The sequence below is a fragment of the Paroedura picta genome, chromosome 13 (assembly GCF_049243985.1).
Source record: "Paroedura picta isolate Pp20150507F chromosome 13, Ppicta_v3.0, whole genome shotgun sequence".
In the NCBI taxonomy this organism is placed as follows: domain Eukaryota; kingdom Metazoa; phylum Chordata; class Lepidosauria; order Squamata; family Gekkonidae; genus Paroedura; species Paroedura picta.
The window spans coordinates 13,850,556-13,867,759 of record NC_135381.1 but is presented as its reverse complement, the minus strand read 5'-3'; the positions used below and the strand labels follow the sequence as shown (position 1 = coordinate 13,867,759).

The 17,204-nt window shown below is 50.0% G+C and overlaps 1 protein-coding gene across 1 annotated transcript in view; it reads left to right on the top strand.

Annotated features, from left to right (window-relative positions):
• The first annotated feature begins 1,555 nt into the window (after nucleotides 1-1,555).
• The window catches only part of CABP7 (calcium binding protein 7), a 73,452-nt gene continuing 57,803 nt past the window's right edge, over nucleotides 1,556-17,204 (top strand). Inside the window, exon 1 of the mRNA XM_077308460.1 lies at nucleotides 1,556-1,723. Coding sequence (XP_077164575.1) covers nucleotides 1,615-1,723 — 109 coding nt within the window. The 5' untranslated portion in view covers nucleotides 1,556-1,614. The remainder of the gene's footprint in view (nucleotides 1,724-17,204) is intronic.

The window sequence follows — 17,204 nt, the reverse complement described above, 5'->3', positions numbered from 1 at the left end:
CTGCCATTCCAGCTGCACAGGAAAATCCATCTGAAAGTGCATTATCCTATGTGTGCAGAATGGGCCCTAGTGTAGTGAAGCTACCATCGAAGCGTGTGATCTGGCTTTTGTCTGCTGCAAAGATAAGTCTTATGTCGGGAATCCAGGTGTGATCTCTTGGGGTGTCCTTATAGCATTCCTCTCATTGCACCTATGGCTGCTTTAGGTTGTTTTAGGCTGGCAAGGGACATCAGCTGCTCCTGCGGTGGCCACCCAACGCAAAGTACGGACGTTCTGGAGAAACCTAAACATTGGAAGTATTCCCCCCCCTGCTCTTCTCCATCTGCCCTCTTTCCTCCCCAGCCCAGAAAAATTCGGTGGCCACTACAGTTTGTCCCAGGCACATGATAAGACTGTAACCAGCCAGCCCAATCCCATGCAATATGTATTGCAAATCTGGGACAGAGCCGGACAAATTGGACTCTGTGCCTACAAAAAAAGGAGTGCATGTGCATGAACGCATTTGGCTGTGTCCTTCTTTGCATGCAAAGGGCATGGAGAAGCCCCCTGTCTGTTGTACGGTCCAGATCGAGCTGACAAAGATTCCAAGGGTCCTCAAAATTTTGCTGCCTGTAGCCCCCCCCCCTCCCCACACACACACAGACTGGGATCTAACCGCACACAGGCATTGCTGGGCAGGGAGGGGAAGGGTGCCTGCTAATTTCCCACGTTGTGATTCTCAGAGCAGCCAGGGCTGTTGCCCTGCTAATGTGTGTGGCGTGGGAGAGGAGGGAACCGGAGCAGAGGGGTGAGTGCCGCTCGGTTCTCCTTCCCCCTGCATGTGGCTGAGACATTCTTTCTCTCCTCCTATTGATTTAGATGTTCCGCCGCTCATTTGGTTGGCAGCGGGGGGAGCATGTGTGTACTGTACGTGTGTGAGTGAGACCGAGGAAGAAAGGAAGCCAGCGCTATACAGATTGGAGAGGCGGGGAAACTGCAAGGAGGAACGAGTCTGGCGCTCAACTCCTGCTGGGGAAACTTGCCCCCAGGGTGGCAGGAAGCCTCCCCACCTCCCCTCCCAGGGCGACCTTAGGGGACTGGCCTAGAGGCATGCCGTGCAGCAGCTCCAAGCGGGTCTCTGCTTCGGAATCAGGCTGAGGAACCCAGAAAGGATGCAGACGGATGTTCCCTTGACAGCCAGCCAAGCCGGGGACAGAGTTGCTGGAATGAAAAGCGACTGAGTTGGTACCAAGGAATTAGACTGAAGGGGGGAGAAATAATTTCGCCGCTGCCGGTTTTGATGCCGAACCCAAACAAAGTCTCGTGGGGCGCAAAGCGACCGGGGGAACCTTGCCAATGTGGCCGTAACCTCTTCTCCGTCGTTACCTTGAGGCCAGAGCCGAGGCAGAGGGGTTTGGGATCTGCCATGCGAGGAGCCCACTGTGACTAAGGCGCAGAGCCCAACGCAAGAGACGCGGAACCCCCTTCGTGGAGGGCGAGGAAGGAGCTTCGGGGATCGCAGGTAGCGCCGGTGGCAGGTGCGAGTTTCCGTCTCACTTTCCTGGGTTCCGGTTCCAGCCAGGTCGCTTCCTATGAAATTGGGGATTAAAGTTTGGGTTTCCCAGAGCTGCCGAGATGCCTTTCCATCCAGTGACCGCCGCGTTGATGTACCGGGGTATTTATACCATCCCCAACATCCTCGCAGAACAGCACCCTGTTGACATACCTGAAGATGAGCTGGAAGGTGAGTCTCTTTCGGGCATCGGATGTGTCTTATGCCGGCTGAACCGGTCCTGAGCGATGAAGCACACACAGGAAGAGATGGTGCATCTCTGAGCTGGGGTTGGGGGGGGGGAGAAGGTGGTTTCCTTCTGTTTTACTTCCACCCAGGTTGCTGGAGAATGGAGGCAGGAAGGGAGACCGCAGATGCCAGTGCTGGGGGGTGGGGGGTGGGGTGGGGAGGGGGCGTCCAAGGCGCAAGTAAGAGACGTCGCAGGGCAAAAGTACGCCAAATCCGGAGAGACATGGAAGCAGATGCTTGGCTTGGATATTTGTGTGTCTCTGGGCTTGTGTTTGTCAGGGTCGCTGGGGAGGACAAAGGAAGGAAGGGAAGGGGACGGAAGGGAAGGGGGAAGGAGGAGAGAAGGGACAGCGGGATGCGGGACAGGAAAAGGAACAGAAGTCAGGACCAGCCTGGAAAGTGAGGCAGGAACTACAGCAGCGGAAGGGAAGGTGCAGAAGGAAGGGGGTCGGAGGAGGGGGGGGGGAGAAGGAAGGGACAGACAGGCAGAGAGACAAGCCTGTCTTGATTAAGGGCACGGGAAGGGGTCTTCCTTCCCCACCCTCCCTTTGAGCGTTTGCAATGATTCCTCCAGAAGAGAGGCTCCCTGCAGTCAGGATCTATGGAACAGGTAGTGGTGCGGGATCGCTCCAGGCGGCCATGGACGGATGGAGCTGGGGTCCCCCATGCGTCGGTGTGCAAGAAAAACACCCACTGCAGGTGCTGAAACTGGAGTTGTAACTTGCGTTGTGGGGGGGGAGGAATCCCCCTTTGCTAACCTCCCCTCTCCTTCAATTCCGAACGCCTCTGGTCTTGTAATGGTAGAGCATCCCTCCCCCCTCCCTGAAAACACCCACAGCTTCCAGGGTGCTTCTTGGTACCAGTCTGGTCACGACAGTCGTGTTATCAGTGTGTGTGTGTGGGGGGGGCACAGGCGGGGTGGTGTGCTTGTTGTATCAGAGAGCTGTGTGGGCTGAGGATGTGCGGAGGGAATCTCTCCCCCCCCCCGCCGCCCCCAGCAAGAGCTTCCGACCCTTCACTGCGCTCCCCTATTGAAATTCCACTCGTGTCTCTTTAAGAATCCAATCTGTTTGGGTGAAGCCGAGGCGGAGGAGATGCTCCTCTCCTTCCTTGCCCGCCTAGCTGCCTCCTCTTCCGTCTCTTCTCAGTCAATCCATCGATTTGCCAAAGTCTTCAGAGAGGGGCATGGAGTGTGCAGCTTTTAGAGACTCCCCGGAGAGAGGGGGGAGGGAGGCAGGCGGCAAGGGAAGGCCAGGGGACCAGTGGTCAGCAGTGTGGTCTGCTTGGCTCAGGCGATCAACAGGTTTTGCATCGGGCAAGTGGAGAACTTCCTGACCACCTGTCTGTCAGGGCAATGTAGAGGCTGGGCCCCTGTTCCTGAGCCCCAACAGGTGGGCACTTTTCCCCCCCGACTCAGGAGGGCCCCGGAAGGAGGGCAAGGTTGGCTGTCCTCTCTCTTGCATGGACGCCTCTGAAATGTAGCCCCTGTCCCAAATACCAGAGTGTTTGGCTGGTGCCTGACCATCGTTCAGCACATGGCTGGCCTCCTCGCTGAGGAGTACGGACAAGCCCCTGCTTTGCTCCAGATATTCGCAGGCTCACAGCTGTGGAACGACTGCGCCAAAGCAGCAGCACGAGCACGACTTCCTGGACAAGCCCTCTTCCCATGTGGCTGCTGCTTACACAAAGATCATTTCTGCGCTGGAGGATGTGGATGCAGGCGCCTGGTGCCCTGCTGGATGGAGACCACTGCTTTGCCGCATGTGTGCACGCACCGATCAGCTGGGGCCAGCCAGGGCTTCCCTCTGCATGCACATATACTTATTTACTCAGCGGCTGCTTATGATTTAGGGGAGGGGGTGGTTCTGTGGAGGAAGGGATTGTGTCTTACGAGGGAAAGCAAAGCAAAAGGGCATTTTAGGGGGGGTCGTTGTCAACCAGGCCTGAGTGGTGCAAAGGAGGTTTTTTTTACTTCCCCCCCCGGGTGTCCTGCTGTATTTTTCTCACAGGCCTAACCAAGAAAACATCCGTTTATAAGTGGGAAAGTAAAAGGCTACTAATGGAAGGAGGCCTGCGGGGGGCTGGACTTGCACGCTCCCCCGGTGCCCTGAGTCCTTGCCAAGTAAAACAGCTCCTATCTGCATAGCACCATCCTGGTTTGTTTTTCTAGAGCACGCTAGACCATGGCAGACTATCGGGAGCATGGGCTGTATGGCTGGAAACGGGGATGTGGGGATAGGTTTCGTTGGCCAAGATGTCACACATGGCATGCACTCAAAAAGAAGGTGCTAATAGGGCAAGATGCACTTGCGCAGAATGCCAGCCTAAAAGTGGCATCGGTTTGTAAAATGACCGCCTGCATTAAAAGCACCTCGTTGAATCCTTGGCTGCCATGCAGTGTCTCAGGACCAAAGAAGAGCCAAGCTGGATAAGACCACTAAAACCAGCATCCTTTTCCCACCAACTGCCAATCATGCGCCCCTGAGTAACCCACAAGTATGGCATGAAGGCCCCCCCCCCCCTTTGTTTACTTCCCACCCTTGCTGTTGGTCTTGAGAAGCATTCTGTCTCACAGCACTGATGTTCCTGGTTCTTATAATGAGAGATGTTGACTGATCTCTTTCCCACGGATTTGTCTAAAGGCCTTCTAGGACCATCAGACATGACGTATCACCGGCCGCCGTGTTTGGCCAATATACGGACATGCGGGCATTCAGGTTGCTTCTTCTCCCCCCCCGAAAAGCTCTCAGAATTGTTCTTCTTTGTCTAAACCAGGGGTGGAAAAACGGAGGCTCTCCAGATGTCCATGGACTACAATAACCATGAGCCACGGTAACTGTAATCCATGGACATCTGGAGAGCCACCGTTTGGCCACCCCTGGTCTAAACCATTCTCTCCAAAAACTTTGGGCATCCATGTACGCATCACACCCTGTCCCCTTAGTCTGTTTGGAGGCAAAACGGTATAGTCCATGCGGGGAGATAGTACAGCTCATATGGGGAAAGGAGTGTTGTGGTTGCATAATACTGCACCATGCCGTATCTCCAAGGAACCTTTCCTTGCCCTTCTAGTTCATGGATTCAGTTTCTCGTGTTGACAGCGCTGAACCAAGAGTGCATAGGAACCCCCATGTGGTCCACATGCCTTGTGACAACAATTTAATCTTTTAAAGCCCTTGGATGGGCAGCTTGTTAGCTGGGAGGGGCTGGATATGTGAGCCTTCAGCTGCTGGAAGACCTGCTTGGTGACTCTCTTGGGGGGGGGGCCTTCCACAGAATCCCACAGGTGGCATTCCACAGAATCCCATATCTCAATGTGGATACGTGGAAGTTAGTCACTCAGGCTGTCAGGGAGGAAGATGGTGATGCTGCTGAAAGAGGAAGAGACTGGTGAACAGTTGGCCAGCGCTGGTGTCGTAGTTAGAGTGCCAGATCCGAATTCGCATCCCCCCTCTGCTCTTGAACCTTGCTAGGTGACTTTGGGCCAGTTGCTCACTCTCAGTCTAAGCTACCTCCTGGGGTTCTTGTGAGAATAAAGCAGAGAAGAGAAGAATGACAGAAGCCAATTCAGGGAGAAACGCATGGCTGTTGTTAGTTGCAAAGTCATGTCCAACCCATTGCGATGCCATGGAGAATGATCCTCCAGAGCCAGTTCGGTGTAGTGGTTAGGAGTGCGGACTTCTAATCTGGCATGCCGGGTTCGATTCTGCACTCCCCCACATGCAGCCAGCTGGATGACCTTGGGTTCGCCACGGCACTGATAAAACTGTTCTGACCGAGCAGGAATATTAGGGCTCTCTCAGCCTCACCCACCCCACAGGGTGTCTGTTGTGGGGAGAGGAAGGGAAGGCGACTGTAAGCCGCTTTGAGCCTCCTTCGGGTAGGGGAAAGCGGCATATAAGAACCAACTCTTCTTCTTCTTCTTCTTCTTCTTCTTCTTCTTCTTCTTCTTCTTCTTCTTCTTCTTCTTCTTCTTCTTCTTCTTCTTCTTCTTCTTCCTGTCCTCTCCCATTCCCCGGAGTCCATTTAAGCTTGCACCGACTGCTTCAGGGACTCCATCCAGCCACCTCATTCTCTGTCGTCCCCTTCTTCTTTTGCCCTCAATCGCTCCCAGCATTAGGCTCTTCTCCAGGGAGTCCTTCCTTCTCATGCGGTGGCCGAAGCATTTGAGTTTCATCTTCAGGGTCTGGCCTTCTAAAGAGCAGTCAGGGCTGATCAGCCAGAATTTCCCCAAACTCTTGGGGCTCAGGAAAAAACTGGGGACTGGGGACAGTTCACAGGCCACCAACGACCCATCCTTGCTGTGTGATTAGGCAGCATCATAGGCAGACGCACGGTCGGTCGTAGGCAGCCATACGCTCCAAGGTCACCGGCAATGTCACAGGGGATGCTGGGTGGCAGGGCTGCCAAGCAAAGGCTCCCTCTGGCGCCTTCTCACCTTCAGAAGCTCCCATCCACAAGGTGTGATTAAAAGAGGGAAGGTGCTGCTATTCCCCAGGACCACCTCAGCTAGTTCTCTGGGCCCTCCTGGGGGCACAGCTTCCAAGCCACAGGCTGGCAGTGCTCTTGGAGTCCTCTGCAAGGGACTCTGCACTTCACCGATCAGGCACAGGGTCGTCAGCATCTCCAGACAACGTTTTGGGTTGCTTGTGCCCTTGGGTTGCTTGTGCCCTGGTCCGGACACGGTGTTGACTGCTTCCATCTCTCTCTCTCTCTGCTCTGGCGCTCCTTCCGCCAGCGGGACATGAAGCATCGGTACAAACTAGCCCTGAGTTGGGGCAGAGCCTCCCCACACAAACATTGTGGCACTGTCAGCTGTGACTTTGTTGTGGCCTAACGGCGTCGACAATTCACGTCATGGCGATGTGAGAAGGAGCGTTGTCTTCTCCCCAGCTGCCAGAACAATGCAATCCAGGGGCAAGAGTTTCTCTTGATCACCACATATTGTTGCAATCATATGAGACAAGCGGGAGGGAATAACCCGGACAATGTTTGGCTGATTGTGGTGCTCTTCGGTGCTGACAGACAGCCCAAGCCTGCGTTTGTGTTGCGTGTTATTGTCCTAAGAACCCCAGGGAAGATGTGGGGCTTTCCTGGGCTGTGTTCAAGTGGCACCGTTGCTGCTTTCGGTGTGGACGTGTGGCCGGAGGGGAAGGCTTTTTGCCAGTTTTGTAATCCTGCTCTTGGATATAGGCAAAATCCAAGCTGCACGAAGAAGAAGAAGAAGAAGAAGAAGAAGAAGAAGAAGAAGAAGAAGAAGAAGAAGAAGAAGAAGAAGAAGAAGAAGAAGAAGAAGAAGAAGGAGGAGGAGGAGGAGGAGGAGGAGGAGGAGAAGAAGAAGAAGAAGAAGAAGAAGAAGAAGAAGAAGAAGAAGAGAAGAAGAAGAAGAAGAAGAAGAAGAAGAAGAAGAAGAAGAAGAAGAAGAAGAAGAAGAAGAAGAACTATTTGAAAGCATTGGTTGTGTCTGGTTTTTATGTAATAGCTACAAGACTGTTATCAACACAGATCAGTCAGCTTCCAAAAATGTTTTGCTGGGGGGGGCGGGGGAGAAAATGGATTTATGTCTTCAGCATGCATTACTGGATTTGGAAACTCGGTTGAATTGTTTCTTGGGCATCTAGGGAGGGGGGCTAAGCATGTCTACTCAGAAGTAAACCCTATCTTACTCAGTGGGGCTTACTCCCAGGAAAGTGATCTTAAGCTGCAGGCTTGGTATATAGACCCAAAGGGGCGCAAATTGCAGGATACATTATACAAAGTACGCAATGCACCATGGGTCTATATTCCTCCCTCCCTCCCTCCCTGTGGAAAGGCTAAAGAGCCAGTGGGAAGAGGGGAATATAGCATCTCCTGCCCTGCCTCCTCCCTCCTCCTTCTCCAGTTCAAAACAACAATCTTCCGAGGATGCTTTTCTTTCAACTGAAAAGTTGACCCGCTTGCTAGAAGCATAGATGCCCCTGAGGAATAGCCACTGGGAACTGAGACCAGAGAGGGTAGGCAGAAGAACTGTGTCTCTTTTCCAAGAAAGAGACAAGAGACAAGAAACAGCAAATCTGAGGCTGATCAGAGCCTTTCCTCTGTTACTTTACATTTTCAGCTTACATAAAGGTGGTGATGAACCGGCAGGATGTCCTTTCTGACAGGCCTCCCTTAGACAGAAAGAAATGTACTGGATTTCCATTGCTAAAAATCCTCCGTATCAATCAGAGGGCAATTTTTTGCAGTCGGTGCTGGCTATACCCGCAGGCAATGCAGGCAGCAGGTCCGGAGTTCCAGGTCACCAAGTTAATTGGGGGAAAACTGCAGGGGAGGTACGATTCCCCTCTCACCTTACCCCAGACCTTGCAGTAATAAGGTCTGAAGAAGTTTGCTCAACTGTGCCCCTGTCCCATGTTTTTCCAGATGAGTGACTCGAATCGAAACCCTTTTTCTCCATCTTTATGAAGCGTGGAAAAGAGGCAGGACACGAGTGTCAGGAAGGCTGCAAAACAGCCAGACCTGTGCTTAGGAATCACAGCAGGGATACGGACAGCCAGCGTTGGCCTACAGACCTTCCAGCATTGCATTAGCCTCCTAGCACGGAAGCGAGTTTCTGCTTGCGTCTCCACCTTGCTTTTCAAAAACAGCCATCCCGGACATGTTTGTTTGCATATCATGAAGGCCGCTGTAGCCTTTTCAGCTCTGTTGACACTGAAATGCTGTTCTCCAAAGCAGGAACAGTTTCATGTTCAGCTGAGTAGGGCAGCAAGGGGACGGGGGGCGGCTAGAACAAAGTGTCTCCCTTGTATGTGCATGTATGCATGCTCTTTCACATTACTTTAAACCTCTTGGTAATGTTAGGGCTCAAAATGAACCAACACGGCTTTAAGGAATACAGAACGGTTGCGTTCGACTGTCTCCTCTGGCCACTATTCAGAATAGAAAACGGGCATCATCCAGAGCAGGGGGAGTCAAACTGCGGCCCTCCAGATGGCCATGGACTACAATTCCCATGAGCCCCTGCCAGCATTCGCTGGCAGGGGCTCATGGGAATTGTAGTCCATGGACATCTGGAGGGCCGCAGTTTGACTACCCCTGATCCAGAGGTTCTGGAGCCATCATGGGGCGTTCCGAGGCGGTCTCTGAGCCAAGTCTCCAGTCAGCAGTGGGCCTCTGCCAGCCTTTGAGGAAAGGCTGAGGGACTTGGGAATGGTCAACCTGGAGAAGAGGAGATCGAGAGGGGACATGATTGCTGTCTTTAAGTATTTGAAATGTTGTCACTTGGAGGGAGCGGTTTCTGTTGGCAGCAGAGGAATAGGATCCACAGTAATGGGTTTAAACTACATGGAGAACGATATCAGTTAGATATCAGGAGAAAAAAACTTTCACAGTCAGAGTAGTTCAGCAGTGGAATTGGCTTCCTAAGGAGGTGGTGAGCTCCCCCTCACTGACAGTCTTCAAGCAGCAGCTGGACAGATACTTATCCTGGGTGCTTATGGTTAATCCTGCATTGAGCAGGGGGTTGGAATCGATGGCCTGTATGGCCCCTACCAACTCTGTGGTTCTAAATCCACGCCGATCTTTGATACCAGCCCCGATCCCAAAGCTACTTGCTTCAATGCAGTTGCTAGTCATGTGATGACCTGCCAGGCAGACTTGGCAAAAAGACTGAATGGGCTAGATATCAAAGAGCCTCCAGTGGGCAAGTGTGGCGTGCTAGCCTGTAGCTTTGATGCCTTCTTCAAAAGGAGTCAACAGCTCCATGAAGGACTGGCCTGTAGACAGCTATTTGCCAGGATCCTGGCTGATCAGAGGCAGCCTGCCTAAGATGCTGGGACAGACTGTTGCTACACAGGTTGTTTGCCCAGACTTATCTGGTCCACCTGTGTTGTAAACAGAACACTGGATTACATGAACGTTTGTTCTCAAGGTAATAACACACTTCTTGCGTTCATATAGGCGTGATCCTTTCAGTGTCATTTTACGTTAGGTCTTACTCTTTGTGTCTGGGCACTTACGTTGTGTCTTACTCTTACACAGCTCCCAACTCTGGAGCTGATACAATTGCCCTGGGACCCGGGACAGTCCTGCAAGACCCACAAAACAGAATTGTTCTGCTGGGCCCACGGTTGAGGCCAGAAATGATACTGAAATCAGGCATCCCTGCCCGAAACAACAGTCAAATTATCACCGAACTTTGAGAATCAAACTTATGTTTATTACCCCCTCTCGCTAGAAAGAAGGGGGCAGCTTCTGGAATGATCTGATTTTAAACTGGATTATACATTAATTTAGGGTTGTAATATTAATGATTATGATATGATTATTTTGTGTTGTTTTATTGTTTATATTGTTGTTACCCATCCTGAGCCTCCCGGGGAAGGGTGGGGTATAAATAAAATTTTACTTTCTTACTGTTGGGTAGGCTGTCTGTGTAGCCCTCTCATGGGGTAAATAACGTCCCCTGAGCCATTTTGGATCAGGAAGCAACGCAGGGGGGATGCTATAGCCCCTCTTCCCCAGTGAATTGGATCCCTGTAGCATTTGGGCAATTAGTTCCCTGCAGCTATTGTCTAGATCAGGGACTTCCAACCAGCGGTCTGTGGAAGTTCTGAAGGGGGTCCACAGCAGCTCTGATCTGGCACGGTGTTGGAAGGGGGGTGGATCTTCTGTCTTCTCAGCTCCTACTCTTCTTTCTGGCCTACACAAGACAGAACGGCATAGTAGTAGTAAAGGCAGGGGAGGAAGCAAAAGGAGGGTTGAGGGGGGCGGGCAGTGATGTCACTTCTGGGGGCGTGGCAGGGGATGCAGCCGCTGACATCACTTCTGGGGCTTCTCAAAGTCTGAAAAATTATTTCAAAGGCTCCTCCATGGTCAAAAGGTTGAAAAAACTGTTCCAGATGCAAAATTGCATATCGGGCTAGGAGAACCTAGACCTGACTAATTTTTTTTAAAACCTAGTTTGGCCTTTCGTTAGAGCTGCGCCTTTTCCTTCCCCAGTGATTTCCACCCAGCCAATGCACATTCAGAAAATACCACCTGAATGGCAGAAAGGGAGCTCTGCATCATTTAATTTATCACAATAATAGTTATTGGCTAGAGGTGGTCCCACACATATGGATGGGTCCATTCACAGTTTTAAGCTAAGTTTCTAAGAATATTTAATTCCTGGGTTGTATAGGATTTTGGTCAGATTATGTTTCTCTCCACCTCCAACCTTCAAAAATCTGTGTAAAGAAGCCCTCCCCATCCTTCCCTTACACCTGTTGGGTGTGCTCAGAATAGATTCTAAGGATCTTTCCTGCAAGAAATACACACTGGGGAAGTTTTTAAAAACTGTATTTGTGTGGACAACATTGCACTTGACAGATTTACATTTTCATTGTGTATTGAAGTGGTTCACGATCTTGGAATACCATGCAGCTATTCTCAAAAGAAAATCTGTGTGAAGGCCATATTATATTTCAAGTATATTTCATTTAAGAGCATGAGAATGCCCTACCGAATTGGATCAAGAGCAAATAAAGAGCCCCCTTGGAGTAGACAGCAGTTCTATGTAGTCCTGCAAGATGCGCATGAGAAGCTCATGGGCAGGGCGTCAAAGCAACGAGTCTCCCCACTGATAATCTTCAACATCTGCTTCTCAAATCCCGGGGCTCCGTTTTGCTCTCATGAACCTTGATGGACCTTCCCTCTACAATCACTTCTCCAAGTACAATATGGAAAGCCCATGTGCGAACTGGATTCTTTAACTTAATTACCCCTATTTTTTTCATTAAACCAAAAAGCGCCCTGGCATACTTTGCTGGAGCCCAGAAATTGTGCCACATTTAAAAAGAAGTACTTTTTTGGGCACCATCAAATCCCTCTTGCAGAGAAATATTTGGAGGGAAGGCCACGGTTGCAAAACGGCAGCAGGCAGGTGGACCGGCAGGAGGCCGTTTCTCCTGGCTGGTGTAATGAAGCTGGTGAAAGCCAACCTCAATGTTGCCGCTTTGCCTTAATCAGCCACCTGGCTGACGGGGGACATTTGGCACCAGCAAGACGGGGGACATTTGGCACCTGTCCCAGGACAGCAGATGGAGTGACTTCGGGAGGCCTCAGCCTCTTTTCCCTGATGTCCCCTTTCCCATAAAATCAATAGTCCCATACCCTCCAGTTGTCTGTACATATCAGGGACAATCTCTAATTTTCTGGCATTTGTCCATTGTAAATTGCTTTCCCTATATTTTGCATGCACCAACTTGAAACGGATTGAAAGGGACAATCTCTATTTTCTGGTATCTGTCCATAAAAAATCATGACTCCTGTTTTTCGAAAGTGTTGTGGGTCAACAAAAGTCCATGGTTCAGTCCTCGGCATCTCCATGTGCGGGACTGCCGCAAAAAAACTCTTTTGGCCTGAGATTCTGATGAGCTGTTGCCAGTCAGAGAGAATCAAATAGAATCATTATTAGGTAGAATCATAGAGCCATAGAGTGGGGAGGGGCCAGACAGGCCATCTAGTCTCACCCCCTGCTCAATGCAGGATCAGCTTCAAGCATCCAGAAGGATCTGTCCAGCCACTGCTTGAAGACGGCCAGTGAGGGGGAGCTAGCTGATGTAGTGCGGACTTGGTGTAGTGGTTAGGCGTGCGGACTTCTAATCTGGTGAGCCGGGTTCGATTCTGCGCTCCCCCACATGCAGCCAGCTGGGTGACCTTGGGCTCGCCACAGCACTGATAAAGCTGTTCTGACCGAGCAGTGATATCAGGGCTCTCTCAGCCTCACCCACCCCACAGGGTGTCTGTTGTAGGGAGAGAAAAGGGAAAGCAAATGTAAGCCATTTAGAGACTCCTTTGGAACAAAACAACTCTTCTTCTTCTTCTTCTTCTTCTTCTTCTTCTTCTTCTTCTTCTTCTTCTTCTTCTTCTTCTTCTTCTTCTTCTTCTTCTTCTTCTTGATGGAAAGTCCTCCTGTTGCCGTTCAATAAACACAATCACTTTGGCCCTGTGACTGGCCCAAGAACATCCCAGCAAGCTTTATGGCGGATCAAGGATCTCAGTTACTCACACATATACACCTGCCCTTCACCCTGATGGGCAGTTTGACCAGAAGCTAGAACAAAATCCCCGTAATACCTTTTATTGGCCAGACCAAATTAGCACAGAACTCTGTGTGAGCTTCCGAGCATGACGAAAGCCATTAAAGCCCATTGATAGGAATGTCTGCAATTGCGCAGAAGCATTACCTTTCCTTTTATCATGGGCTCTGATTTCCCCAAGGCATACCTCAGTCGGAAGCGCCTCCAGGTCAGAATCGCTCACAGATCCCCAAGCTCATGGCCATACATGTCTAAAACAACTGGTGTAGCAAGAAGGTAGAGTTATCATACTTCAGAATTCAGCTACATCCCCCTAATCACTTTAGACCAGTGGTTCTCAACCTTCTTAATGCTGCAACCCTTTAATACAGTTCCTCTAAGAGCCTCTTGTGACGCAGAGTGGTAAGGCAACAGACATGCCGTCTGAAGCTCTGCCCATGAGGCTGGGAGTTCGATCCCAGCATCCGGCTCAAGGTTGACTCAGCCTTCCATCTTTCCGAGGCCAGTAAAATGAGTACCCAGCTTGCTGGGGGGTAAACGGTCATGACTGGGGAAGGCACTGGCAAACCACCCCGTATTGAGTCTGCCATGAAAACGCTAGAGGGCGTCACCCCAAGGGTCAGACATGACTTGGTGCTTGCACAGGGGAGACCTTTGCCTTTACCTTTATCCTCCTGTCAGCCCAGGAGGATATAAGAAAAAGTGGGGCAGAAGCTGGGGAGTCCTGTGCGTTTCCTCATCGGTGACTGCATTGCTTCCCCTGCTGATGAAGAGAAAGGCTGAGGCTCTTTTTATAGGTTCAAGTGGGTCGTACCATTTCAGGCTACCAGCAGCCAGACTGGTCACGCTTAATCTGCGAGTACACCCTTTGCCCGAGGGAAACAAACTTCTTATGCAGCAAAAAGCCACCTGTCACGGGAAAGGTGCTGAGTCCTTCTATCAGACATGCAATTTTTCTGAGCAATTTTTCTGAGATTTATTCTAGGCGTGAGCTTTTGAGTGCAAGCACTCTTCCTCAGACCACTTGCTTGCACTCGAAAGCTCACACCCTGAATAAATCTTTGTTGGTCTTAAAGGTGCTACTGGACTCTGATTTTATTGAGCAGAGGACATTTTTGAAGAGAGTTGTTGGGGGTGGAGTCCAACTTTTTTACTTCTGTTCTCACCCCCATGACTGCTGGGCCACCAATTTGCCACTTTGCTGCCAATCCCCGACGGTGCCTATTAAAAGCTTTCCAGCGTTCAGTAAAGAATCCACTTTGTTACGCATTTTGTTGGTTCTGCCAAGGTGATTTACAGCTCTACGTACCACAGGAGATAAAAGAAGATCAAGGCCCAATACATCACAGCCAAGTAAATAGAAATTTAGCTTCGCTTGTAATCAAGATAGAGCTGGCAGGGTGGGATGTCCAGAGGCAACCAGCATTGGCCGATGCCGGCGGTGGTGGTGGAGGCTGTACCTAACACAACGCCAAGTGTGTCGCAAAATAGAAACAAACCGAAGCCCCTTGCCGTTGGGGTACAGTCTAACAAAACAAGATTCAAGCGGGATAAGGCCCTCTCTTCCCCTGCAACAAATCTGAGGCGGCAGAATTTAGAGGCTGTAGAGCAGGGGTAGTCAAACTACGGCCCTCCAGATGTCCATGGACTACAATTCCCAGAAGCCCCTGCCAGCATTCGCTGGCAGGGGCTTCTGGGAATTGTAGTCCATGGACATCTGGAGGGCCGCAGTTTGACTACCCCTGCTGTAGAGTGTCCGCACCGCTTCGGAATTCAGGTGAGGAAGGTCACATCTGTAACGTCCTCCATCTTCAAAACAAGTTCCCTATGAATAACGTTTTGGACATTGGGGGAAAGGTCCTAGCGCAAGCCGTCACACCTCGAACTAGTTTTAAGCTTCCAGAGAATTATTAAGGGGTGTGAAGTGGAGCAGATCATTCCGCTGCACCCTCATTACCGCCTCATTTTGCTGCATGTCTACACCAAACCTAAGGTCATATCATATAAGTGGGCGCTTGGTACTGGGATGGCAGTGGAGTGAAGTGTTGGGGCTTGGGGAAGCTGCCAAGCCCTAGAGGGGAAGGATTAGCAGTAGCCATTTATTGTCAAAATCATGACAGGTTTGTAACAAAGGTGTGCCAAGCTTTAGAAATGAAAACGCCCATCATTCAAGCCCCATGCGTTCATAAATTGCCAGATCGATAACGCTTAGGGTTGATGTAACATTCAAAGCACTGTGTTGGCATTATTTTTCTGCAATCCACCACAGCCTTGTAAGGCACAGTAAGAGCATCTAGCATGGCATATCGGGGGCACGGCATGGAAATTTCTCCAGTGGGGCAAACTGTGGCTTTCTGGGGGGTTCGGGTTGGGAAAATGGCATGGGAAGCCTCCTCTCCCCACAATCCTGATCCAAATCAGACCCTTACCCTCCTGGGAATTAAGTTCCACATGCAGAATCCCTTGCCCATGTTTGGTTTAAAGGGCAGTCACATGTGGGCGGGAAGATTTGGGCTAGTCACAGTCCTGATAGAGCTGTTCTCTCTCCATCCCACCTACCTCACAGGGTACCTGTTGCCGGGAGAGGAAAGGAAGGTGATTATAAGCCGCTTTCACACTCCTGATAGAGAAAAGTGTGGTATAAAAAACAATTCTTCTTCTAACAAGTAGAATCCTGTTCCTGGTTTATTGGAGTCATGCAAGGACTATATTCTTTGATGGAACGGATTAATTTGAAATAGGCACAGATCAAAATCAGAGTTGCTTACTAAAGAAGCAAACCAGTCCAACTATGTTTGCACACATACTCAAATCTAATGGAATCTGACTAAGAGTCATTACTAGAAATACATTTTTAATTTTTTTTAAATGGATACTTCAAACACTCTGCGTCCTTAATTTTTTCAGGGGCCTCAAAAATGTCTAGAGAAATGGCAGGGTGGTTTCCTCAGAGAGTCAGTCTATTGACTGAAGTGAGGCTCCTGATGAAATGTCCCAGGATCACTCAGTGTGCTGAAAAAATCCATGCCTAAGGCAACAGAAAAGAAAACAGATAAGAGAATTCTCGGCACCCCAGAGGGCGGGGCTATTTTTCACAGATCTTCCCTGGCAAAGGCCTGCAGCCTTGTTTCTGAATGGAAGCCTGTGCCCTTAGCATAGCAAAATGTTTCTCGCTCGAGGGGAACAGTGAATAAAATGAATTCCCAGAAATGAAACCCTTCTTCATTTTGCCTTAGAAATTTGGTAGCATTGTGTTTATAATGAAATGTAGTTAGTTTCTTTGCTTGGTGTTATACATATGGACTCCCTGTATTGAGAACTGTACAGCAGCCATAACTAAACCATAACTAAACTTGAGGGCTTCCTGATACTACAGCTTGGGAGTAAAAATAATAGGAAGTTAGCTTCCCCCTGCCCCCATGATGAGCCTGTCATTAAAGAACGACTGGCAGTGGTTCTCAACCTGGGGGTCGGGACCCCCTTAGGGGTCAAACAACCCTTTCACAGGGGTCACGGCAGGGCAAACAGCTTGGCTGGGGGGGGGTCGCCATCTACACAACAGCCTTGCAGGGTAGATCGATATAGAGCGTTCATCTGTCTGGAGCAGCGGAAAAGAGCGAGATCAGCATGGTGGGACAAGAGGCAGGACTGAACTAAGAAACTCTGGGGGAAAAACAATTTATATTTTAACAGAAATATATTTTAACAGAATTGTTAAAATATAATTTAATTTAAAACAATTTAATTTCTGTGAAAGAACACTTGCCACAACATGAGGAACTGTATTAAAGGGTCGTGGCACAAGGAAGATTGAGAACCCCTGTTTTATGGGGGGTTTGCAGGATGCAGAAGTATCCCCTCCAGCATTTCACAGGTCAAAATAAGCAGATGCCCCTCCAACCTTCATCCCCAGCCCCACTCTTACACAGTGGTGAAGATTCTTACCCATATGCTGCATAAGCAAAAATCCCGCTTTTCCGTCGGTTTCAAACCCAAGAAGATATTTCTGGTGAAGATAGCTAGAAAGAAGCATACCCTATATACTCACGTATACGCCTAGTTTTTCAGCACCTGTTTCCCCACTGAAAAAGCCCTCCTTGGCTTATATGCAGGTATATACGGTAACTGAAATAAAAGCCTTCTCCAGGCAGCCAATTGTTGCATTGCCTTTTGCAGATGTGTGCTGCAAGCTGAGCTTGCTCTGACTTATGTTTCTTTTAAGAGTTGTTTTGTACAGTTCTCTCTTTCAGTGTTTAGTTTTACAGTTCTTTATTTCAGTGTTTTGTTCTGGGGGGGGCACTGCAGTGGTAGTTAGAGTTGTCCATTCTTCCAGTTTGCTAGCTGTTGTACTTGTTGTAGTAGGT